The following is a 26,902-nucleotide window of genomic DNA, read 5'->3' on the forward strand; positions in this document are numbered from 1 at the left end:
TAAGTATGAGGATGCCATAATAAGTAAAACAAATAGATATCCAGTTTCTATCATTTGAGCATAATGCCTTGAATAAAGCATCCAGTGGACTAGGGATCATTGATAGGCATTTAAATTTTAATGTTTTACGTTGATGTACCTTTTTCAAAATAGTGAGCATTTAGCTGTTGTATTGGCAGGTGGCTATGTTGAGTCCATATCATTTGTATAATTCAATATTCATAGCGCACAAACACATCACAGGGTGTGTTTTGTAACAAAAGACAAAAATAAGGCATGGTCCCTGCTTACAGCAGGCTTACAGTCTGAAAGGCCTTAAGATACAAGGGATATAACTATAGGGAGAGAAAACTTTATCTTTAAAAAACGTTTTTGCATGAAAAATTTCCAAGTCTTTGGTGATAATCAATGAAATGCCTTAATGAAGCAGGTTTTGGAATGGGAATTAAAGAGAAGGTACCCATTTGATACTGTGAGAGAAGATTGATTTGGTTTCTAGGGTATAATGAACAAGTGATTCTCAACTAATGGCAAGAAGATGCTTCCCTGGGTATCAGAATATTTGGGGTTGGAACAAAAAGGCTATGATTTTTCAAAACAAGATGGTACCTTATGCCTTTGACTCAATTTCATTTCGTTTACTTTAAAAATCCAGTTAACACTGAAGGGAATGTAGGTCTTTTGGTTTCTAAATGGGAGAATGCTTTAAAAAAGTAAAAGGTACCAAGATGAAGACCAAGAAAAATAAACAGTACAATGTGGTGTTAGAAGAAAATTGGAAAAACAGAAATGAAAGGGAAGAGTCAAAAGTAAAGATCACACAGCAATGGAAGAATTAACAGGATGACTCTGGGTTAGTTAGTAAAGTCAGGTGAGGGGAAGGCTTACTCTGAAATTTGTCCTAGTCGAAACAACTAAAAGATTTAAAGAAGTAATCCAAAGCTCCTAATACAGCAAAAGATAAATTAAAAACAATTCTGATTAAAAAGGAAAAATATACTATATTTATTTAATAAATAAGTTTATAATCTATACAGAATTGAATAAAAAGTACAACAAATTATTTTCACTTCTTTACAAAACTGCATACAGTACAACTTGCAAATTGGGTTCAGCATTCTACAAATAGGGCCACACACCAAGATGTAAACTTATTATTGTCTTAAATAAGTAAAGGCCCTAACTGTGTACCACAAACTTTGAATTAAATTCCAGGGAAATACTGCTTTAGTATTGATTGTACCACAGTCTATTTTATTTAAAAAATTAAATAAAATTCCTCAAATACCACTTTTCTACTTGTTTCTGAGTAAACAATTCCCTATGTAGCAAAATAAAACACAACAAAGACAAAATATAAAATTAGAGGCTGCTGTTTACAATATCACTTCCTCTTCCCTTACTTAGCTAGTGTTCTTTTCCTTTCCCTTATTCAGAAAGGAAGGTGAGTGGAAACTGACTTATTCTTATCATTCATTTGCTTCTAGAATTCCTGCTTACATAAATGAATATGTCAGTTTTGGAATCCTGACACTATTATTCAGTGTTTACCTATGTCGTTCTAAAAAAGTTAACCTAGTTTTGTTTTTTTTGTTTTTTTTTTTTTAAGATTAGGCAACAAAATTGGCTTCAAGATAGTTACGTCTCAGGCTAGCAGCCACTTGGTAGACTAACTTCCCAATTAAATGTGCACAGAATAACATTTTTTTCAAGTAACCTGGAAATGGAATCAATAGCAATTCTTATTTTAAGCAGATATTCAAGATGATCCACCTTTAGAAACAAAGGCAGATTTAATGTACAAAATACAGGAACTAAGTCTATCCTAGTTCCTGTCCCACCAAAATAATTAATAAGAGTCTCAGTTTGTGAAAAAGACCTTGGAATGATCCAACTCTTAACGACATCTTTGTCTTGAATAAGAAGGATAAATAATATAAAAGCTATAAATGGAGATGAAGTTATTTTTAAAAAGACTTTTCCATTTTATTTTGGAGATAAAAGTGCAAATACAAAATGGGTTAGTTGTATCTTTAGCCCATTTAGTAACTTTTCATCATAGAATTAATAGTCCTTCATACTGAAGAATAAAAGACAAGCAAACCTGCCTTAAGTTTTCTGATTAGGTCACTTAGATTTTTAGCAGGCCTCAAAACTTGCCTTACTATTTAACTAAATTAGCTTCTCTAGGAAGCATATGAATAATGTAAAAATGAAAAATCCACACAAATACATAATTGTCAAGATGGGAATTGAGAATATTTACACAATGAATTTTTTAAAATAAATTATTAACGACACATATTCCTTATAAAACACCAAACCAGAGCACATATTGTCAGTGATAGGAACAACTTTCATCTGCAGAAACACAAATGCACATGAATAACACAGAAATAAGAATTAAGTTGAACAGAGGCAGGTGCTATTAGAACATATTTCTGTTCTGACCTGTAACACCTGTGGCCCCTGTGAAGCCCTGGTCCCACCAGGCCAAGCATCTGGCTAATCTGATACAGAAGTACTTGACCTATGAAACACCAGACTCACTTGCTAGCAAGTATACACCACCATGTGCTGCTTGATTGCTCTTGATTACTTGGTTTTCAAAAGCAAGCTCACTTTCAAATCAGAAAAAAGTCATCCTTACATTGGCTCTCGTAAATAATCCATGAAGTACACTTCACTTCTGAACAGTATTCTATTACTCTAGGAGGACAAGGTATAGTCAACTGGCTGCTTTGAAGCCATGAAATGCACACTCATAAATATGTGTCTACACTTTAAAAAATTAAATACATCCAGGCACAGCTGCTGTGCAGAGTTCTTGTGACAAGAAGCTCATTAGCAGTGTGTTATGAAGTGGTCACTTGAGAACTTGATTCTGGATCTTGGGGCTTTCTGTATTTCTTCAAAATATTGACTGCACCATTAGTCAGGAAAACCACAGCAATGAGTGCAAAATAACCAGCGTAGATGAAGAACTAAAGAGGGGGAAAGAATAATTTATAGAATTATCAATTAGAAGGTAAGCTCTTTTATTACATATATGTGAACAGACTCCATAATTAAAGGTATATTCAGTTTCTCTATAACACTTCAAAAAACATTGTGTGCTTAAACAATGTGCCAGGCACTGAGGATACAAAGAGGCAGCACAGCATGGTGATACTGAAGGCTGATTCTTGGGTGCAAATCCCGACTTCCCCCTTACTAGCTGTATGACCTGGATTGAGAGACTCAGTCTCTGAGCCTCAACTTCATTTGCAAAACATTTTGTAATTCATAATATTTCCTAATTGCAGAGTTGTTGGGAAAGGATGAGATTATGTATGCAAATGTTTATTAGCACAATGCTAATGCTGTTAATACTATCGTTTTTATTTTTGTTGCTGTTATAATTGAATCTTGCTGTTATAATTGAATCAAGCTGATATGATTCACAGGCCAAATTCTGAATATCAAGACCTCTACTCTTGCCCAGAAGAGGGCAGTAGAAGGTCAACTATCAATATATTCCATTATAAGATTACTTTTTATAAGAATCTTCTCTAAGCCAATTTTTTTTTTAATTTTATTTATTTTTTGACTGTGTTGGATCTTCGTTGCTGCATGCAGGCTTTCTCTAATTGCGGCAAGTGGGGGCTACTTTTCATTGCGGTGTGCGGGCTTCTCATTGCGGTGGCTTCTTTTGTTGTGGAGCACGGGCTCTAGGCACATGGGCTTCAGTAGATGTGGCACGCGGGCTCAGTAGTTGTAGCTCACGGGCTCTAGGGCACAGGCTCAGTATTTGTGGCGCATGGGCTTAGCTGCTCTGCGGCATGTGGGATCTTCCTGGACCAGGAATTGAATCCGTGTCCCCTGCATTGGCAGGCGGATTCTTAACTACTGAGACACCAGGGAAGTCCCTCCGAGCCAATATTTTAATGTAACTATGTTGTTTATCAACATCATCATCATTTTTGTTCTTAAAATAACTTACTAACTACTGATAAGCTAACACTCTGAGCCAGGTCCTTTAAAATTCTGTTTCATTTTCCTATAGGAAACTCGTTAATTAATCATGGCAGTTACAAGTTTCAGCACAGCCCACAAAATTCTATTATTCCATACGTTTAAACCTACCACTTCTATAGCAAGATGACAAGCACCTAGTTACTCTTCTACCCTCCACCCCAAATGAAAGTACCTAGCCCTTGAGAGGTCGTCTCAAGGTTTTTATTGCAGGTAGTAACTGGGAAACACTTAAGTAATTCTTACTTAAAAGAAAGTAATAAGTTCCCATTCCTCTGCTCTGTCCACCCCCTCCCCCATCCTTTTGTGAGGCAGCATGATGCAGTGGGAGATGCCTAAGCTTTGGAGTCAGATGCTGGTTTGAATCCTGGTTCTGCCATACTATTATTGACTGTGACCTTAAACAACACAACATCTCTCAGACTCATTTTCTTGATGTCTAATCCTGATAACAACACTGCACAATTCTATATAAAGTACCCGGCACATAGAAAGCACTCAATGCACATTACCTATTTCTCTTTTAGACCTCCTCAGTAAAAACAAAGTTACTTACTGCTAACATGTTAGGTCTTTGTATTCTAAGAAAACTAATATGTAAGGAAGGAATAATGGAGATGGAATCATTTGGGCTGAGATGAGGTACAGTAGGCACTTTTTTATTCAATTGCCCATTTTGCTGAAGTACAGAACAAGCCCTACCTACAACTCACAATCAAGAAGGCATATACAACTATACAATTCCTGAGTGAATAAAATTATTCACACTGTCTCTGTTTGTGCAGGTGTTTTCTCAATAGGTCATATGTTAAGAATCATAATGCTATTCAGCAACAGGAAGCCATTACCTTGGTATTTGGGTGAGGGGTGTTTTAAATAAAGAAGCAGGAGACTTAGAGAGCTTTGAGGTGAAGCATGGCATCTCAAACATGAGATGTAGTATTCCAGGCACAGAATTTAAAATGGAGGGAAATAATGGATGAGGAAGCAGAAGGGCTTGGCCTGGAAGGAACCAATATTACCTCTCAGCTCCACCAGGCTGGTTAATTACACACAGAAATGTTCTAGGGCCTCATCAAAAAGATGATATTGTTTGAATTTGTTTCCATGAAGCATGCTCCACTTCTGTTACCCTGATCAACTCATAACATCTTCAGTACCGAAACAGAGATCTTACCTGAGGGGTAATTTCCAAGCCAAGGCCACTGGCATCTACCACAATTAGAGTGAGCAGAGTCTGCAGTGCCAGAGCGATGAAGGTATTTACACCAAACACTAGGGCGTAACGCTCCATGCTGAGGTTTGCAGCAATCTGAAAACTTAAAAAATAAATAAAAAGAATGCATAGACAAGAATTACTTCCAGGATAGTGTGAAGAGTAGTCCGTACTTTCTACTGTCAATTCCCTTCCCAACCAAGTGAAGAATATTTTGTTGCTAAATGATGTAAACCCCATGCAAACATCTGAAAACAGCAGGAACATTTAAACAAGGAAATAAAGAACCTTGCCTAAATGCTTCCTCAGGAGAAAAACTGGCAATACACATATAATGCTTCCTCCCATTTGCCTCTTTTAACCAGAAAATTTAATTTGTAAAGAAACCAAAAAGCTAATCCTGTCAGCTCTTCCTAATGGTTCTTTGAATCAAAATACATACGTTGCTATAGTGATGAGTAACATGTAGATGATTCTGAAGACAACGTAGGATGCGTAGCACACCCAAATGTTACCCACGGTGTCCATGATGTACACTGCAGCAGCAATCAGGAGAGAAAACAGAGACAATGTCAATTCTCCCCAAGTGGACCAGGATAATTTTATGTAACCAACTGCAAACACAGCAACAGCACCTACAAAACAAAAAGAGAAAATTTGTCATTTTGCTACACAAATACTATTTCAATAAATTAAAAATTCATCTTAGATTATTACATTTTAAGATCTTTTAACTTTTAAACAGGGTAACTTAAGATTATGGAGGGCCTTGAAAGACAGGCAGAGAATTTTGGACTTGATGGAATAAATAGTATGGAGCCATGGAGAGATGATGAGAGACTGAACTAGGGCAGCTGGTAATGAGAAGGAAAAGGAAGATACAGAGCCAGGGATGCTGCTAAGGAAAAACTACTGAGGCGGACACAGAGGCGAGAATCAAAAAGAACCACTGCTTGTAGCTTGGCAACACGGCAGGATGGCTCATCTCTCTTCCCAACTGAGGGGCAGTTTATTATGTGGTAAAATGATAATGATTATGATAACGATAGCTAAAATGTATGGAGTGCTTTCTAAGTGCCAGTCACAGTTTTAAGTGTTTACAGAAATCATATAAAGTTTTCCAAAACCTTCTGAGGTGGGTCGACAAATTAGAAAGGGACAACAGAATAAAATGGCCAAAGACACAGGCTCTGAGTTCAAACCGCGACTTTACCACTTACCATCTATATCATCTTGGCCAAGTGATTAACCTATCTGTCCACAGCTTCCTTAACTGTAAGCTGGGGATAATAATTACACCTATCTTAGGAATTCTGTGAGGACTGAGTGAACATACATAAAGTCTTTAGAGCAGCGCTTGGCACATATAAACAATATATTTGCTACTGCTGTTATAAAGTATTGTATAGGTTACTCCAAGTTTTTCAACAAGTGGCAGAAGAACCCAGTAAATCAGAGATAATGGAAACCTAGATAAGAAGACAATTTAGAGGACTATTATATTAGGTTTCCCAAAGGTTAAAAGAAGTTAAGTTTGTTAGTCATAGCCCTCCACCTCATGTGCAATTCTAAATTGTCCTCCTAAATTATAAAATCAGAGCTCAAAATAAGTAATCCATTCTCTGGGGTTACTTCAAACTTGGGAGGGGAGAGAAAATCTGATTATGGTTGACTTCACTACCAGAGGAATCTCCCCCTCCCAAGCTGTCCTACCACCCTGCACTGCTTACCCAGTAAGGTTGAAACGGCCTCCACGCCACCGTTATAGATGGCAGCATGACGAGAAGGCATCACCTGCTCCCACAGGCCCTGTGCATAGTTCACGACTTGAAAATAGCCGCAGGTGGAGAGGGCCCACCACACGGACCAGCAGAGCAGAGGGCGAGAAGAGTAGCACACCAGGAAATCATTCCACAGGACCTTCAGCACAAGGAGACGGTCTGGCTTGGATTCCTACACAGAAAAAGGGAAGAAGCCAACTGTACAGAAAGCAATTGTATAGACTCAATTTTCTATTCAACAGACTTTTTTCTTGTTCCTTGTGAAAACCAATTGCTTATTTCATATACGTGTGTGTGTGTGTGTGTGTGTGTGTGTATGTATAAACTTCTTAGCAATTACATTTATCCCCCTGGGGAAAAAAACACATTCTTATATAATTTTTGCTTTGAATGCTCTATAAACATTAGTACATCCAGCAAATGATATACTGTTTACAAAATGAAGGTAGAAAGATGGTCAGAAATCGCGTACTTTAGCCAAAGGGAGATGACATTCCATATCTCCCCATACAGTGGCAAGCAACATTAAGAATAAGCAATAATTTGGGCTTCCCTGGTGGCGCAGTGGTTAAGAATCCACGTGCCAATGCAGGGGACACGGGTTCAAGCCCTGTTCCGGGAAGATCCCACATGCTGCAGAGCAACTAAGCCTGTGCGCCACAACTACTGAGCCTGCACTCTACAGCCCGTGAGCCACAACTAGTGAAGCCCACACGCCTAGAGCCCGTGCTTCGCAACAAGAGAAGCCACCGCAATGAGAAGCCCGCGCACCGCAACGCAGTGTAGCTCCCGCTCACCGCAACTAGAGAAAGCCCACAAGCCCAACGCAACCAAAAAAAAAAGCGCAATAATTAGCAACCCTAGTAAATCACTGTTCAGGTAGAATCCATGAATGAGAACCTATCAGATTCACTGAAAGATAATAGTTAAGACAGAAATCTTAGAAAGAAATAAATCAAAATATTAGCAGCAGTTCTCTCTGGCTGATGGGGTAATCAGTGATTTTAATTTTCTTCCTTACACTTTTTCTGTTACCCAGTATTTATGGGAAATATTACTATTACAATGAAGTAATAAAGCTACTATGCATGTAACTGAGTGAATCAAAACATTACTATGTACCATCATCCCTGGACTATGCCAAGAAGTCAATATGAGATTCCAGACATCCTGTGAAATAGCTATCAAAGGTTGCCATAATTCCGGAGCCTCGCTCAGAACATAGGAACTTTTACTTTTGCAACTAACGTGGGAAGGCAAAATGAGAGAATCCAAAGGGACCAAGAGGAAGCTAACTGTGAATTAGCATATAAGAGCCAGGATGTGTGACAGGAGCCATGTTACACATTATTAACACCAATGGCAGCAGCATGATTCAACCCGCTTGCTGGCTGGAACCCATATCTTGCACATGAGAACCTACAGATGTAAAATGACTACTCCCACCTGCTGTCAGCCCTTTCTCCTTTATTTTTAAAAACTGAGGTATAATTGACCTTTAACTTTATACTAGTTTTAGGTATATAACAATGATTTTATATTTGTATACAATGTGAAATGATCACCACAATAAGCCTAGTCAATATCCGTCACCATACAGTTATAATTTTTTTTCCTGTGATGAGAAGTTTTAAGATCTACTCTCCTAGCAACTTTCAAATATGCAATATGGTATTACTAATTATAGTCACCATGCTGTACATTACATCCCCAAGACTTATTTACAACTGGGAGTTTTACCTTTTGACTCCCCTTTACCCATTTTGCTACCCCCTACCCCCTTCCTCTGGCAACTACCAGTCTGTTCTCTGTATCTATGAGCTTGGGGTTTTTGTTTTGTTTTGTTTTTAGTTTCCACATATAAATGAGATCATGCAATATTTGTCTTTCTCTGTCTGACTTACTTCACTTAGTATAATGCCCTCTAAGTCCATCCACATTGTTGCAAATGGCAAGACTTCATTCGCTTTTTAATGGCTGAATAAATAGTGTTCCAGTGTGTATATAAATTTGTCCATATACCACATTTTCTTTATTCATTCATCCACTGATGGACCCTTAGGTTGTTTCCATATCTTGGCTATTGTAAATAATGCTGCAGTGAATTGGTGGGTGCCTGTATCTTTTTGAGTTAGTGTTTCCATTTTCTTTGGATATATACCTAGAAGTAGAATCCTTGAATCATGTGGTAGTCTGATTTTTTAAAATTTATTTATTTAATTTATTTAGTTTTGGCCGCGTCGGGTCTTCGTTGCTGCATGAGGGCTTTCCCTAGTTGCGGCGAGTGGAGATTACTCTTCATTGTGGTGCACAGGCTTCTCATTGTGGTGGCTTCTCTTGTTGCGGAGCATGGGCTCTAGGTGCACAGGCTTCGTTAGTTGTGGCGTGTGGGCTCAGTAGTTGTGGCGCATGGGCTTAGTTGCTCCGTGGCATGAGGGATCTTCCTGGACCAGGGATCAAACCCATGTTCCCTGTACTGGCAGGCCGATTCTTAACCACTGCGCCACCAGGGAAGTCCCTGATTTTTAATTTTTTGAGGAACCTCCACACCGTTTTCCAGTGACTGCAACAATTTACATTCCCACCAATAGTACACGAGGGTTCACTTTTCTCCACATCCTCACCAACACTTATTTCTTATCTTTTTGATAACAGTCATTCTAACAGGTGTGAGGTGATATCTCATTCTGGTTTTGAGTTGCATTCCCCTGATGATTAGTGACATTGAGCATCTTTACATGTACCTGTTGGCCATCTGAATGTCTTCTTGGGAAAAATGTCTATTCAGATCTTCTGCTCATTTTTAAATTGGATTCTTTTTTTGCTATTGAGTTGTATGAGTTCATTTTATAATTTGGATATTAACCCCTTATCAGACATATGATTTGCAGATATTTTCTCCCATTCAGTAGGTTGCCTTTTCATTTTGTTGATGTTTTTCTTTGTTGTATAGAAGCTTTTTAGTTTGACGTTGTTCCACTTATTTTTGCTCTTGGTGTCAAATTAAAAAACACATTGCCAAGACAGATGTCAAGGAGCTTACCACGTATGTCTTCTTCTAAGGCGTTTTATGATTTCAGGTTTTACATTCAAGTCTTTAATCCATTTTACGTTAATTTCTGTGCAGCCCCTTCTTTAAATAGAACCTTTTAATAGGCATAGTTAGGTGTTTATAATACCAAGTTAAATGCTACTCTTTTCTTAGCTCAGTTATATGCAGAGGGAGATGTGTCTATTATCAAGCCAATAGCTAGGATGGAAACTTGAGAATAAGTTTGCTTCTTTTATTGTGCTGTTGAAGGACACAATCCTAATTCTTGCTATAAACAATGAATATTTTTTTCATGATGAAAGGAAGACTATCATTATTTTCTCAGATATTGATATTTCATTACCCAAAACATAGTACAAACATATACATTGAGCCTTAACCAATGGGGACAAATATAGTACATCTGGTTTCAAGGAAAAGGAACCAAAATATGTATCATGGAAGAACTGGTGTTTGAGACAGGCTTTGGGAGATAGATAAGATTAGAATAGAGAAACAATTAAGAACAACATTCAAAGCAAAGGAAACAAGAACAATAGCACAGAAGAAGGCGCTTTCAAGGTGTACTTAAGAATCGGCAATGATAAAGTTCTCTTCCACCATAAAAGGCTTCTGGGACACTCTGTCCTGCCCTGGCCTGCTGTGCACTTATCTTGTTCCAAGAATACTCATTCTTGCCTTTGCCTGGTATCTCGTAGAGCCCTAGTTCATAAGCCCTAGTTCAGGGGCACTGGAAACCTTTTAAGAGTTGGCACAGAGACCTGCCTTTGGCTACTCTTTTTCAGGGGAGATAACACCTATCTGAGCTTCAAGGGCATTAAGCTGCCAAAGGTAGGGGGCACAGCCATATACGGCTACACACTCTCTCCCTCCATCCCAACTCAGACATATCCATTGGCAGGGGCCCAGCTGGAGATATCCAGAGGGAAAGGCTGTGACCACAAATGAGAAAAAAATAGGGAGGGTCAAAAGACAGACTTTGTCCTTCACACAAGTCTTTCTGATCCTGGCTTTTAGTGCTCAGGGCCAGCCTGGTGAGAAAGGCAGAATACTGCCCAACACAAACCTCCCCCCAGTCACTTTCACCATTATGGTTTCAATTCTTTGGGTTCGGAAGGCTATTCTGACATGAAAAGAAAGAAAGATCGGCCTTGAATTAACACTGAGTAAAAAACCATAAAGTTATAAACCTACATGTAGGTTATAATTTCATTTACTATAAAATCTGTACAAACAGTGATATTTAGAAAGGGCACTAAAATATTAACAGTGGTAAGTAATCTTTGCACCCAGCAGTTCAGATTATTTTGACTTCTTTTTATGTAGTTTTCTGTATTGTTTACTTAAAAAATTAAGTATGAATCTTTTAAATAAAATCAGTAGAGCTCCAGTTCCCTCACCTGTAAAATGGAGACAGTGATACCTATATCATAGAGTTTTAATGATAGTAGTTTTAATAAGAATGAGATAATGAATATAAGATTTCTGGCACAGTGTCTGGTACCCAGGTCAAAATAAATGGGAGCTGAGATGATGAATCAGCAGCATACCTGTCTACACTCAGATGAGAAAAATTTCTGAATCTTAGGCTTTTTACAGTAAAATGGAAATTAATGCTTACTTCAACAGGTTATTGCAAGAACTAGATAAGCATTATTCAGTATGTAGCAAGTGCTCAATAAATGTTGGTTTTCCTTATATTCTATTTACCATGACTCATTAACATAATCAACAAATAGGTCCTGAGTGCTGTTATTCAACTTTGGACTTCCAGGCCCCATCTGCCTGTTAGCGTTCACTTCTTAGAGTTTCAACTGCATGCTGTTTGTCCTCTATCTTGCTCCATGTGGCTCTCAAGCCCTCGTAATATGACCACATTTCTCGTGCCACATGTAAAAATTCTAACATTTTGCAGATACTGAATTAAAAATCTATTATTTACATTGACTCCACCATTTTCATTTTCCTGGTGTGTTCATTAGAAAATTCAAAATTACATATGTGCCTGGCATTATGTATTTTTTGGTGAGCAGTGATCCAGAGGATGGAAATGTATGCCTCCTTCGACTCCTTAAACTTAACCCCACTCTGGGGCAATGTCCCAGCCAGGCAGAAACTGCAGGTGGAGCTGGAGACCTTGAAGAGTTTGGCTATACTTCCAGCTCAGCCCAAAGCCCAAGGATGATTCTGGACTTTCATTCTGACTCGTGCATTTCAGATCTTTCTGGGTTTGGACCTGGTATATATGTCCCTCCCAGTCCGCCCTGCCTGCCCCTTCAGTTGTCACCCCAGCAGGATCTCGGTGGCTTGGGCACTTCTGGGTTTTTTGGGGGTTTTTTTTTGGCACTTCTGTTCTTAGCGGCTCTCTCCTCCAATGTTACCAGGTGGGAGGGCAGGCGGACGCACAGGCGCTGATGCCAAATCTGCCACCTCGGGCGGCGGCTGCTGAGCCAGGTACCCTGCTCTCCAGCTTTCCCGCTCTGGTGGCCGGGGACCCAACCTGTACAGTTAGAGCCGGCCGGAGGAGAAGGGGCAGCTGCCCTGCCAAGAAGCTCATCACCCTCAAGGCAAACACCTCCAACCCTCAGACCCCCGGGAGATTCAGAAGCGCTAGACGGTCCAGGGGCGCGCATCCTCACCTGCGCGCCCCAGGGCCTGACGTGTACTCTGCGCATGCGCCACCCCTCCCTAAACTTTTGCGCCCTGCGAACACACGCCCATTGTTCGCTCACAGGTTGCAGAGTATAAAAAGGCAACAGGCCAAAGAGAGCGCACTCCGCTTTTGGCCGAGTTGACAGCTGAAGGAGAGTGCTCGGAGCCCAGCTCTCTATCCAAGGACCGACCTCACCCAAGTTCTCTAGGGGCAGTTACTTAGGTAGGCCCTGCCCCTCATCCCCGCCCCGGGCACTGGGGGACCAGCACCTGCCAGGAGGGTTCGGCTGCCCCCAGCCCGCTCCCCGCGCCCACCGACTTCCCGTGGCCGGCCCGGGTCACCCAGCTGTCTATGGCCAGCTATCCACTCGCAGGCCAGCCCACAAGTGTCCAGTGACTCTGCATCTGCGCTTTGCCACAGAGTCTCTGAGACCCCATTCTACCATCCCGCAGACCCTGCGCTCCTTTCTGGGGGTCCTTATCTCCATCTGCAGTCGAGGCCACCGGAAGAAGGCGGTGATGGGTGCTCGCACCTCCACGACATCCTGCAGCTCAGTGTCCGCAGTGGACACAGTCACTGTCAGTGTGGCGCGGGGGCAGCCAGTGCTGCCCACGACACCCAGCTATGTCCCGAACTACAGCACAGATAAGACAGTGTTGAGGGCCCTGGGAGAGAGCGGGCAAGGGATGGCCAAGCAGGAGGAAGTCCCCACAGTCACAGGGAGGAACGAAGACCAGAGAAGCGGCCCCGATGACACCGGGGGCGCACGATCTGCATTTAGGCCCCTCGGGGGCTCCTTCTTCGTGCCCAGGCCTGGACCTCTGCAGAGAGACCTCCACGCCAAGAGGGCAGAGGACAGATCCAACAGGAAACTGCAGACCTCTTGTATGAGCTCCTGCCCCCAAAGAAACGCCATCACGAGCTCATATAGCTCCACCCGAGGTTTCCTGCCAGTGAAGAGAAGGAGGGGTCCCGCCATACCGCAAGGGCTGCCCCAGAAGTCTGCAAAGAAAGGGAGCAAGGAGGGCCCTCCGTCGCCCTCTGCAGCTCCGGTGGTTTCCCAGAGGAAAAGCCAGCCTGACAAAGATGCAGAGGCAACAAGAGGGCAGAAACGGCCCTGGAGGAACGGCTCCCTCACACCTGACGGTCCCAGGCCCCGAAAACGCAGGATTCCTCTGCTGCCGCACAGGCGAGGGGAGCCTCTGAGGCTGCCCCCAGCCCCTAAGCTGGGTTTCCGGGTCACCAACGAAGACCTAGACTCGGAGAAGGAAGCAGCGTTCCGGCGCATCAACAGTGCGCTGCGGGGTGAGACCTAGGCCATCGGAGGCCTGGGCGCCGTGCAGCCTTCCTGTCCCTTCCTGCTGCCTGCCGCAGGGGCTGCTTCTCCGCAGAAAATGTTTCATAGTTATTTCTATTTTAATATGATCATGGTACATTAAAATATATTAGTGCTTGCCTGTGAATACTAACGTCGCTTGACTTGTAATTTTCTATATTGTTCTATATTTTTGTGACTAAAGGCATTACATGGGGGAATTAGAAGAATATCTTGAAGCGATTTTGGCTTTTGATCTGCCACTAATTCCTATTTAACCTTAATTCAGGGGTCGGATTCTTTGACCCAAGGAAACAGAATAGTATAAAAAGAAAGAATGTGAGTGTCAGAGGGTGGCAGTGATTAAGTATAGCAAGAGACGCCTTTGCAAAAGTTACTGTTGGTCCCAGAAGACTCTCACTTAGCTGTGTGACCCTGGGCAAGTCACTTCACCTAAATATCTGAATTATAGGGCTGTGCTGATGATTTAAAAGTGACTGGGCACGGTGGATGCTCATAAATCCTGGGTTCTCAATAAAGCCACTGCCCTGCTCCTTGGTCCTTTGGAATTACTATATTAGTAAAATTTATACTTGACAGTAATTTTAGCTTAAAGTTTATTTTGTCTATTTCATCTCAGCCTTTTGGCTAAGATCAAGTGTAGTATCTGTTCTTGTCAATTTAAATAGCAAGAGAAAAGAAAGAAAAATAACGGGCATGCCCCCACACTCTTCAGACAATAGGAGCCTCTTAACCTGTTCCTTTGTCCAGAGACACAGGCCATTTCTCAGTGAAGGCCTCTGCCATCACTGAGGTTGCAGGGGAGATGTGGTAACTGGGGAGAAAAAGACCAATGGGGATGACCCCCTCACTCCTCAACATGCAAGCCCCCCACTTTCTCACTTGTCTAGCTAGAAATAAAAGGTTGATCCCATGGTTTTAACTTTCAGCTGCTGCTGGACTTTGCATGCCTTGCGTAAGCTGGGAGACAGAGGCAGGAAAAAACCCACCATAATCACCCTGTTAAGGCCATGAAATTAACTGCCCTGCCCTTATGAAATTAACACTGGAGTAAGAGAGACAGATGATAAACACACACATAAAAGAGAGCTTATAGTAGGAATAATACTATAAAGAAAGTAAAAAGGGTAATGGGCTAGCAAGTGACTTTGGAATGGAGTAATGATTGCTAAGAGTGTTAAATGGCTTTCTGAAAAGCTGATGTCCGAGCTGTGACCTGAGTGACATAAAGGAACCAGCCATGAAGATCAGAATGAAGGGCAGTCCTGACTGACACAATCTCCTGATTTGAAGTTCTGAGGTGGGAACAAGCTTGATGTGTTTCAGCCCAATTGAGAGATAAGGTCAGAGAGGTTGGCAAGCAGCCAAATTGTATGGCGTTTTGTAGGCCATGATCAGAATTTTGCATTTTCTTCTATATACAATAGGAAAATGTAGGCGGAGGGGATAACTAGGGTTTAATGCCTAGACTATGAAGATTTAAGTCAAGGGCTGATGATTTCAATTAAATTACTTCTGTGTATCCCTACATATGTGAGGGACTGGAGAGGAAAGGAGAAGTTGTTCATGGTATGCCTGGGAAACAGAAGAAAAAAGAGAGTACCTTCACATCAGTCAGCTCACAAAACTCAGGATTCTAGAGTCAAGTAAAGCTTAGTGATCATCTGATTTAACACTCTACATTTAGGGGTAGCCTAACTCAGTTAAAGAAAAAGAATTTGTGGGACTTCCCTGGTGGTCCAGCAGTTAAGACTCCGCACTTCCACTGCAGCGGGCACAGGTTCCATCCCTGGTCGGGGGAACTAAGATACCGCATGCCACGCGGTGTGACCAAAAAGTAAAAAAAAAAAAAAAAGAAAAGAAAAAGAGAAAAAAAAAGAAAAAGAACTTGTGATGGAATTAGTACCAGACTCTCATAACTCTTCATAAGGCCCAGAATACCTTCAACAAATTCAAAGGGAAGATGAGAAATTATTTACAGCCTCACAAATAAAGATCTACAGTGAAGGTACAAAGCTGTTCTTGATTATTCATATCTAATGATAAAGATAATAATAGAAATTACCGTGTATTGATTACCTACTTATGTATACTAATTTGAAAGCTCTACATGGCTTTATTTAATACTTGAAATAGCCCTATGAGGTAGGTATATGAATGAGGGAACTAAAAGTCACAAAGAATTAAGAAACTGGCCCAAGGTCACCCTGCTGGTAAGTACTAGTACTGGGGACTGCCTCCCTTCTTCAAAATCCGCTATACTCTGCTTCTATAAATGATATTGAGTACAAGATAAAAACAGTTATTTTGCTGCTGTCTGTGTTTTATGGAACTCACACACACACACACACACACACACACACAAAGAATGCTTCCTAATAGTAAAAGGTGTCAGTCTACAAATAAAAGTATAGTTTTATTAACAGATATTTATTAAGCATTAATCTCATGTCAAGCCCTGTGCTAAAGAGTTGGTTTAATTTACATCATTTCTAATGGATAAGCTACTTAAAAAAAATCATGTCCAACTATATGCCAAGCACAAAATGAGTCCAGTTGCCTGTTTGGGAAAGAAAATCACTGGCTTTGGCAGCTCCTCCTCCTGCAATGTCAGCACCCTCTGCCCCAAAGCAGTAGGACTCATTCTGAAAATCAACTTACAAATACTCTAAGATAACTTGTGGACTGGGCTATCACTTTGACTTCTACCTCATTTTCCCTCTTTTTAAGTCAAGATAAAACCACCCACTGACCTAGAACTCTTCTTTACTGTAATTACCACGATTATCATTTATGGTTCATTGATGGGCTTTGTCAACTTAAGATGGCACTGTGATCTCCAATATCCACATTCTAATTTTCCTTCAAGCTCGTCAAAGAAAAGCAAGCAGTATTTTAGGGCTGTACAGCTGCCAAGCAGCACTGCTTGCCTGTCCTGGTGTCGGTAGCTGAGCCAAGGAGACCATGAAACTGACTTGAATCCTAATTTTACCTCACCATGGCCAACATGATGGTTCTGACCATGTTGTTATCCCACCGAAAGACTTCACGGAGCAAGGTACAGATTGAAGTGGATTTCATATCTGCTCTAAAATTATGTCTAGGAGTACATGTGTGTAATTTTGCACGACTCACTAGTGTTGGATCTGAATCCTTATCTCTAAAATGAAAGGGTGATGTGACCTAAAGTCCCTTTAACATGCTCTGATTGTTATATGATTTGTGGTTAGAATCACTTCTAACTCTAAAAGTTTATAATTCTTCACCATATCAAGTACTGACATTTTGCATATCTATAAATAACAAATATCAAGGTGGTCTAGGACAGAGTTTTTTAAATTTTAGATTTCACCTCATTAGTTGGTAATAAAATCAGTTTAGTGGGCAGTGATCACATTATAAAAAAGTAAACGAAATGTGTCAGAATAAACCATTGTGTTGTAAAACTTTTGTTTCATGGATGACTTTGAGGGGTTCAAGACTTCAGTGGAGAAAATAACTGTGGATGTGGTGGAAATAGCAAAAAAACTAGAATTAGAAGTGAAACCTGAAGTTGTGACTGAACTGCTGCAATTTTATGATAAAACTTGAATGGATAAGCAGCTGCTTCCAATGGATGAGCAAAGAAAGTGGTTTCTTGAGATGGAATCTACTCCTGGTAAAGATGCTGTGAAGACTGTTGAAAGGACAACCAAGAATTTAGCGCATTACATAAACTTAGCTCATAAAGCAGGGTTTAAGAGGACTGACTCCAATTTTCAAAGAAATTCTACTATGGGTAAAATGCTATCAAACAGCATTGATGCTGCAGAGAAATCATTCCTGAAGGAAGAGTCAATCGATGCGGCAAACTTCACTGCTGTCTTATTTTAAGACATTGCCACAGCACCCCAACCTTCAGCAACCACCACCCTGATCAGTCAGCAGCCAACAAGATCGTGGCAAGACCCTCCACCAGCAAAAAGATTACGACTCGCTGAAGGCCCAGATGACGGTTGGCATTTTTTGGCAATTATGTATTTTTAAATTTAGGTATGTATATTATTTTATACATAATGCTATTGCACACATAATAGACTACAGTATAGTACCAACATAAATTTTATATGCACTGTGAAACAAAAAAAATTGTGTGACTTGCTTTATTATAATATTTGCTTTACCTCAGCGGTCTGGAACTAAACCCACAATATCCTTGAGGTATGCCTGTATCACACATAGCTGTCAGCACAGATGAGGAAGATAACTTCCTATCCTTACATACTGTGGACTTCAATTCAGAAACTGGAAGTAGATATTCATCATTTATTGGAATCATTTCACCTATTCATTTAGAAAATTTTTTCTAGAGCTTCCTTTACATACCAAGTTCTGAGGATAGAAAGATGAAGAAGAGACAGACATTGCTGTGGCTTCTAAGACATCTCCAACATGAGCAATATAATGTTGTGCCAGCAACTCAATAACAAAAAAAACAAACAACCCAATCCAGAAATGGGCAGAAGACCTAAATAGACATTTCTCCAAAGAAGATATACAGACTGCCAACAAACACATGAAAGAATGCTCAACATCACTAATCATTAGAGAAATGCAAATCAAAACTACAATGAGATATCATCTCACACCAGTCAGAATGGCCATCACCAAAAAATCTAGAAATAAATGCTGGAAAGAGTGTGGAGAAAAGGGAACACTCTTGCACTGCTGGTGGGAATGTAAATTGGTACAGCCACTATGGAGAACAGTATGGAGGTTCCTTAAAAAACTACAAATAGAACTACCATATGACCCAGCAATCCCACTACTGGGCATATACCCTGAGAAAACCATAATTCAAAAAGAGTCATGTACCAAAATGTTCATTGCAGCTCTATTTACAATAGCCAGGAGATGGAAACAACCTAAGTGTCCATCATCAGAGGAATGGATAAAGAAGATGTGGCACATATATACAATGGAATATTACTCAGCCATAAAAAGAAATGAAATTGAGCTATTTGTAATGAGGCGGATAGACCCAGAGTCTGTCATACAGAGTGAAGTAAGTCAGAAAGAGAAAGACACATATATATGGAATTTAAGAAAAAAAAAATGTCATGAAGAACCTAGGGGTAAGACGGGAATAAAGACACAGACCTACTAGAGAATGGACTTGAGGATATGGGGAGGGGGAAGGGTAAGCTGTGACAAAGTGAGAGAGTGGCATGGACATATATACACTACCAAATGTAAAATAGATAGCTAGTGGGAAGCAGCTGCATAGCACAGGGAGATCAGCTCGGTGCTTTGTGACCACCTAGAGGGGCGGGATAGGGAGGGTGGGAGGGAGGGAGACGCAAGAGGGAAGAGATATGGGAACATATGTATAACTGATTCACTTTGTTATAAAGCAGAAACTAACACACCATTGTAAAGCAATTATACTCCAATAAAGATGTAAAAAAAAAAATCTAAAATAAAATTTAAGTAAAAAAAAATAATAATAATAATGTTGTGCCAGTCCCGGAGGTCATTTACTCCAGAGGAAAATACATTTGTCATCCCTAATATAAATCAACGTTATATTGAATGAATGAATTAATGAAGCAACTCAAGATAAAACCAGAATCCAAATGAATTGAGGGACTTTCCTGTCTGCTTTTCACCATTGGTCTAGCCCCAGAGTAGCAACCACCAGGCATTTAAGGCTGTGCTTACCTGTCCCTCCATGGGAGGCTCCTCTGTATTTAGAGGGATTTTTGATTCAACGTCTTCCCACTGCGGAAGGTGGTTAGAAGCTGAGGTATCAGTAGCAATGCCACCATTGTGTACCTTGACGCCATTTGCTCCTTGGCAGGAGGGAGGAACGTGGTGAAAGAAAAGACTCTTCTGTGGCATAGGGAGAAACCAGGCTACAGCGAAAGCCACAGAAACACAGGTAAGAGAGATGACATTCAGGCTGAATAGGGACCAGCCTGCCACTGAGACGAGGATCTGCCCTAGGACAGAGCCCACTGTGAAGCCCACCAAGGTGGCACTTCGACAGTAACTCGTGACTTTCTGGTACATGCTCAGGTCTACCACACTGTAGATGTAGGAGTAATAGGCAATTTCAGTGGCTGTGGCGATGCCATAGAAGAATTCCAAGAACTGAATGGCCAGCAGTCCCTGGGCATAGAGCAGCATGAACCATGTAACAATAAGGCTGAGTCCCTGCAGCAGAACAACAGGTTTATAACGGAGGAAGTCTGTGGCAAGGAACACAGGAAACAACAGCACCAGGTAAGAGTAAGTCCATACTGGATATATTTCATTGAAGACCTGGTAGAAAAAAGATAAAATCCCGTTAGTGATCTCAAAGGACCGGGAACATTCGTAACAATTTATTCTTATGAAACAATCTACCAGTACCTCAAAGATCTCATTTTTATCAACCAAAGAAATCTTGACAACAATTCTGATAATTGTTTGGAATATACTTCTCCGTTTCCACCCCATCGTCTTTTTCCTAATAAAATCTTCCCTATTCATCAAAGCCTAGTTCAAGGCCTTCCTCATCCTGGAAGACTCTGCTGCAGCTGATAGTGTTTGTATCCCACCACCCAAAAAGCTCTCCTGATACTGCTTTGTATGTGTCAGTCTCCTCAGTTACCTCATGGCACTGCTTCTTAACCATGGCTACACATCTCCCAAGGAGCTTTCAAAAATGTGGATGCCTTGCCGCAGGCATTTTTTAGAAACCTCCCAGGAGATTTTATTATGAGCCAGAGTTTAGAACCATTGCTTTATAGGTTCTTTCAGGGTGGACTTGACTTTCATTTGCACAACCTAACAGCTCGCACACTGTTTGGAAGATACTTGGCTCAATAAATGCTTTGGAAACAAATAAATGTTTTGGAATCATTGTCAGTTCTTACTTCTAGCCACAGAACAGGGAGCCATGATCCTACTGTTTGATTAGGTTTCTCTGATTTTAAGTTTCATTTCTTTGGGGTAACATGAATAGATAAAGAAGGTAAATCTGTCCTACAGTCTTAACAGAGTAACTATCTGTGGATGGTAGCATTATAAGCAACTCTGTTGTCCTTCTTTTTGTATGTCTATACTATGAAAAAAAATGGAAGGTTTTTTTTTCATTAATTTTTCATTGGAAGATAGTAGAAATAATATTTAAACCACAAAGACCCCAGCTGGAATTTCTGTTCCATCATTTGCCATATGATTTTAAGCAAGTTTTTTTTTCAGTTCCTTTTAGCCTTAATCTCCATTATCAGTAAAAGAGAAGTAAAACCTATGCCACAGGGTGGTTTCTTGCAAGGACTAAATGAGAGAGTACATGTAAATCACTTACTCTTTTTTCATACGTTTAAAGACTTAAGGACTGAAGCTGAAACACAGACCACTTGGGACAATACAAATTAAATTAACTGAACTGTCGTCCCCATTCTTCGAATAACAATCATTGTAGGAGACTTTTCCCTCTTTTTACACCTACCCCATAGCCTAGTAAGTTCCTGGGGCTTTAAGCGAGTCAGTTTTATAAGTGATCATTTCAAAGTTTGGATCAGTGGCCTCAGTTTTTAAGTGCGTTCTGAAAGGTAGTCTTACTAACAGTCTAAATACTTTGTGATGGAGCAATCTAATCCTTGGGTTTGACTTACTTTTTAACTCTCATGTATACCTCAGTTCACCCAACTAATTGTTTTAAGGTTTTAGAGGAACAATAAAGTAAAAATTTTATTTTTAGTAAATTATTATAAAATAATTGCCAATGCAGAGAACAACTATAAAAGGAAAACATAATCTGAAATACATTCCAGACTTGATTTCTGACTGGCTGAATATCAAAAGTGATTTGTCTAATAGCCTCGCCTTCATGAATTCCGGTCTAATTTGTGTTTGCAAATCATCTAGCAACCTCCATTTACCAGGAAACTTTCTTGTGCCTGAATGTGTGCGTGAAAGAATAATCGAGAACTGTAGAAATGATTCTTATTCACAAGTGTGTAAGTTTTATCAAATGAGGAACAAAGTGCACTCGGCTGACTTAACACAGGGTCAGAGGCTTCTCAGTAGAAAACCAAAGGGTATAAGGGCAACCTTGAGATGAAAGCCGTGAGGAGTGAAGGCTTCCCTACAGACTTCACGGGTGTGCTCCATTAGCAACTTCCCACTCCTTTTTTGCCTATAGTTTTATTCATTCTCCTACAGTTTTCTTAAGTGTGAAACTGCCTCCTCTGTTTGACTCTGCATATTTCTTCACATTCACATTTTCCCCAACATAATACTACAAAGCTATTAGCCACCACACTTTCCCTTTAAAAATACCTTCGTTCCATACCCAGTCTTCTTTGTTCTCCACCACACCGCTTGGGACTTTCACTGATTCTTCACTCCAGTAATACTGTCTGCACTTAGACATGTTATATACCCTTCAATACTAGTTGTCCCCAAACGATTAACTGTGAAGTTTTCGTTATATAAACCTCATCCTTTCAATTATCAATTTAAAGTGTTTATGCTTATGAGTCTAATTCCACTCCTAATACAAAAACCACAGTTTACGTAATGAAGATAAGGAAAAGCAATGCCAAGTAGAAACTAAAATAAAGGCAAGCAGGGGAAAAAGACCAGATACGTTCTCTTTAACTTATTCTCAATGAGAAATCTGAATTTACTCCTAGGAGAGACATCAACCCAAGAGGACCGTCCCTCCCACAGCATTATCAGCATTATAATAGTACATCTCTACTGACACCACACGCTATGCTAATCACCTCACCTATATGACCTCATTTAATCCAAACAACGCTAAGAGGTAGATGCTTTTATCATCTCTATCTTACAACCAAGGAAACTAGGCCTTATGTGAATTGCCCGAAGTTATCCCAGCTAGTCACCAGCAGAGGGAGTATCTGCACCTAGATATTCTGAATCCACCACCCTAAAATGCCCCATTTCTTCAATCAGAAAACTATTGTTGATCATCTACTATGTTCCAGGCTTACTTCTAATGCCATAAAGCAGCTTTTTCAACCTGTGTAGGGGTGCTTTTATGGGGCTTTCATGAAGAGAGAAGACCAGACAATATGCAGAGCTTAGCCACTGTGTCTCCAAAAGTCTCCATAAGACCCCTTCTCTCTCAATGCCTCCAAGGAGAAGCTGTCACACCAGGAAATGCTTCTTTGATGGATACTCTGAATCCTGAAGCGAAACTTCCTACATGCAAAAATGTACAGGTTACAGACTCTTACTGGCCACACCTGGAGGATACCTTCTTATCTCAGGTAAAAATCTGCCGTGTGAGCTAAGGGAACTGATTTTATTCTAAGGTGCCTTTCACAGTTCTTTGGATCAGAGCTTGTTTGTGCCTTCTTCTGAGACACAGAGTCAAGGGAAAACAGCTGTTCAGTTTTAAGCTCTAATTCAGATTTACACTTTATTTTAGAATCACATTTCAATTAGACAACTAGTTAGTAAGCACTTATTTGCACAACACTGTTTTCAAACTGTATGGAGATTACGAAAACAAAAAAAGAATAAAATGAAGCCTCAGTTCTCCAGGAGTTCTGAACCTAGTGAAGAGCACATACACGGAAATTATTGACAAGGGAGTTAGGAAATATGGGGGGTTGCTCCTTTGAGATGGACCTTGAAGGATGAGAAAGTTAGATCCACTGGATTTATGACTATAAGATTAACGTGGATGGAGCTTGGGCATGTAGAAGGCAAGGGGAAGAAGGATGTAGTGGGAGATAAGGGTGTTAAGGAGATAAGAGCCAAATTCTGTAAGGCTCTCAATATTAGGCAGAATAGTTTTAAATTTAATGTCTTAAAAGTATCAAAGAAAGGTAGTGAATGTCAAATCCCATGCTGGAAAAGATGAAAGGATAAAAAATTTTTGGTGATAAAGAGCTCTATTTTATTAAAAGTTTGGCTTTCAACTACTGAAAGACAAATTTTAACCTGTTTAAAATTTATAAAGTGATACAGGTTAATGGTTTTCCTGAAATCTAAGAAAAAAAAATCCTTTGAGTGGAAAGAGGAAATTCTGACCTTCTTTTCCTCCTTTTGTCTTTGGCCTTGGTTAACAACAGCTTTATATCTAAGATGACTGCTCTTGGACCTTCTAAAGTCTCCTGAGGGAAATACAAAATTCAACACAAATAGACTGACCATGATTTGGCATTTGCTTTGCCTAAAAATCATGTAATATTAAATAAATAAATAACTGTACCCTGGTGAAAACCAGCAGTCAGAAAGGAGAACAAGTTGTCCTATTTATTTCAGTTACTAGAGATTTTTAAAAACCTAGGGTTCCAGAGAGGGTGGACAGAGCCATACTGTGCACGACCATCAGAATCGGCCATGATTCTGAGGTCCTCAGACACAAACGACATCCCTTTCCAGACTTCTGGATTTTTCTTCAAACCCTGCCCTCTTCCTCATCTAATGTGCAGTAACAGAAGTGTGCTATGTTTTTGTTACACATTCAGCAAATGTTTCCTAGGCCTGGCCCCTCTGCTTTATTGCTATACGCCTCGAACATATTTCACTCACCTACGCAGCTTTCTGATAAGACAGGACACATGATGGCACATCACACAGCAATTCTGCCCAGGGCACTTGTACAAAACAGTTCGGCTTTCAAATATCAACAATGGGAGCATGTTTCTCTCCCCGTGTGCTTCTCTTTCAGGCAAGGTGCACAAACTGTGCAGATCACGTGGCAGTTCACATGAAATTTTAATTGCTAGCAGCTCACAGACAGTATCATTTCTGCTTCAGTGGCTACAATTCAGATTTGGTGTTTGCTGTGGGTCTCCAGAATCATTCTCTCTTGTATTTACTGAAGTAATTGTCTTCTTGGAGAATCATTCTGTTCACAAGAGTTGGCCCTTTCCCCTTTACTATTGTTTTTAACCAATACTGTAATTCAAATAGGTAATGAGTAACTCTTACAGTTCCTTGTGGAGTGGTCCATAAGACTGAGAAGTAGATCTGAAGTTGGGTAAAAGTGCCACTTGCTAGGGGTGAGATAATGTGGGAAACTCAAGTGAAATCCTCAACCAAGAGTTCAATCCCTTCCCTGTTAAGTGCCCTTGAAAATGGAGGAGCAATGCAACAACAAACTGGATTATGAGTAATTACATCCTGCTCTGACCTGTTATGCAGGGATACTCAAAACAGGTGACTACTAATCACAGGGTAGAGAGTAAGGTTTAAATGGGAGGAGTACTTCACAGCAGCTGGGGCAGGAAGGCAGGGTGGGAGGAGAAGTAGACATAAGAAATAAGAAACAGCTAACAACTGCCCACTCAGCTTTCACCCTTTTGTTCCAGAAAGGAATACCAGACCTCAGCTTTCTTGCTTTGTAGTGTTCAAGGAAGAGGATGCTGAATCTGCTTTACTTGGGTTTTGTGGTAGCAGCTTGAGTTTACGTCCTTTTTCAGTTAATATAATGTCTTTCTTTTTCAAAAAACTGGTGTTGAGATTGACCATACACTTTAAAGAGTTAAACACATTTTTAAAGTACACAATGCACTCCAAGTACTTTACTTATAAATCCTCCTGGGGAAGTCAGTCAGCAAAAAGTTCTTGATCATGGACTACGTACTCTTAATTACTCTCAACGTCGCAGCAGAACAGAAAGGAGCAAAACTAACATCCGTGAAGCAACAATTCACAACGCAAGAAAAACTATAATTAAATGCCAACTATGTGATACCATCTAAATATCTGCTTTTATCCCGGGAGGTGGGGTTGGGGGAGCGTGTGGGAAGCGTATTCCTGGACACAGTCTCGCCCAACCAAAAATCAAGACAAGATGATGGGTTCTTGTTGTCTTGTACAGTCCTTATTTGAGCACTTCCATCTCTCAAGGGTAAACAATGCAAAGTAGGGGAAGGAAGAGGGTGCAGCAGGTAGAGGGAAGATCCTTTCAGAAAGCAGGAGTTACTCAGCATCTGGTTCCTTACTTTCCGGCAGCAAATATTTATTTAAATCTTTACCATGTCCAAAGTACAACCTGCTGTTTTCCCTTTTATTCTCCAAATATTCTCCTCCCCCCCGCCCCCGTCCCCGCCCCCAAGCAGGAACTGCTGGATCAGTCGGAGCAGAGTGGGGCTAAGTTCCATTACAGCATCATCAGCACATCGCCTGAAGCACACGTGAACTGGGGCTCCCGAACCGCGTTTCGAGCCCTTCACCTAAGACACGGCTCATCAATCCAACGCAGGAGAGAAAAACAGCGTGAACTAAGGCAGCGCCTTCCAACTGAGAAAAGTCAGCAATCTCTGCTCAGAATGGCTCCCGCGTTTCGAGCGCCTTTCTCACTCCTCCTTTCCTCAGCTACAGCCCCTCCGCCCGCTCTCACCTTTTCCCGCACATCTCGGCGCCCGCGCCCCGCGCCGGCCGAGCCACCTCCCGCCCGCCCCCCGCGCCTACCTCCCTCTTCGTCAGGTTCTTGTCGGGCCCCAGCAGGTACGGGGTCAAGAAGGGCTCGGACGGCCTGAGGCTGGCGAAGAAGCCGTAGGCGCAGAGCAGCGCGGTGGGCACGAACCAGCACTCGCGCGGGACCCGAGCCGTGCGCAGGAGCATGGTGGCCGCCGCCGCCGCCCGCCGTGTCACCGGGCCAGGCACATCCATCTGGGGCGCGAGGGGCGGGGACCCGGCCCGGCCCTTTCCTTCTCCTTTTCCTCCTCGGCCAACCGGAGTGAGGTTGAATCGTTGCCCCAGCGCAGGAACCTGCAATTGCGAGTGGCGCCTCCTCCCGGCAGGGCCAAGCAGTTCTGAGACAGTCGCCTCTGATCGCAGTGACTCCCAGCCTTTCCTGGTTGCGGGAACCTCACGAGTCGCCACCCGCCCG

The 26,902-nt window shown here is 41.2% G+C and overlaps 1 protein-coding gene and 1 pseudogene across 2 annotated transcripts; one reads left to right on the forward strand and one right to left on the reverse strand.

Annotated features, from left to right (window-relative positions):
- Window positions 1-790: 790 nt before the first annotated feature.
- SLC19A2 (solute carrier family 19 member 2) lies at window positions 791-26,902 on the reverse strand. Of its 2 annotated transcripts, none has more exons than XM_060033687.1 (6): window positions 26,482-26,902; window positions 19,753-20,355; window positions 6,961-7,183; window positions 5,673-5,865; window positions 5,192-5,333; window positions 791-2,984 (listed from the first exon to the last, which is right to left on the reverse strand). In XM_060033687.1, exons 1-6 carry the CDS (start codon window positions 26,680-26,682, stop codon window positions 2,856-2,858), a joined length of 1,491 nt encoding a protein of 496 aa, XP_059889670.1. In that variant the 5' UTR covers window positions 26,683-26,902; the 3' UTR covers window positions 791-2,855. The 2 variants fall into 2 exon arrangements, with proteins under 2 accessions (XP_059889670.1, XP_059889678.1); XM_060033695.1 differs by lacking the exon at window positions 26,482-26,902 and adding an exon at window positions 23,043-23,827 and having other exon boundaries at window positions 792-2,984.
- Window positions 14,660-14,765, forward strand: LOC132416683 (U2 spliceosomal RNA; annotated as a pseudogene).

The sequence above is a fragment of the Delphinus delphis genome, chromosome 1 (genome assembly GCF_949987515.2).
Source record: "Delphinus delphis chromosome 1, mDelDel1.2, whole genome shotgun sequence".
NCBI lineage: Eukaryota > Metazoa > Chordata > Mammalia > Artiodactyla > Delphinidae > Delphinus > Delphinus delphis.

Excerpts from the sequence above, each read along its gene's own strand:
- SLC19A2 (XM_060033687.1), bottom strand. The coding sequence starts at position 26,682 with ATGGATGTGCCTGGCCCGGTGACACGGCGGGCGGCGGCGGCGGCCACC. Across the intron at positions 5,866-6,960 it reads GGCCGTTTCAACCTTACTGG|GTGCTGTTGCTGTGTTTGCA; the intron begins GTAAGCAGTGCA and ends TTTGTTTTGTAG. Across the intron at positions 2,985-5,191 it reads GCTTGGAAATTACCCCTCAG|TTCTTCATCTACGCTGGTTA; the intron begins GTAAGATCTCTG and ends CCCCCTCTTTAG.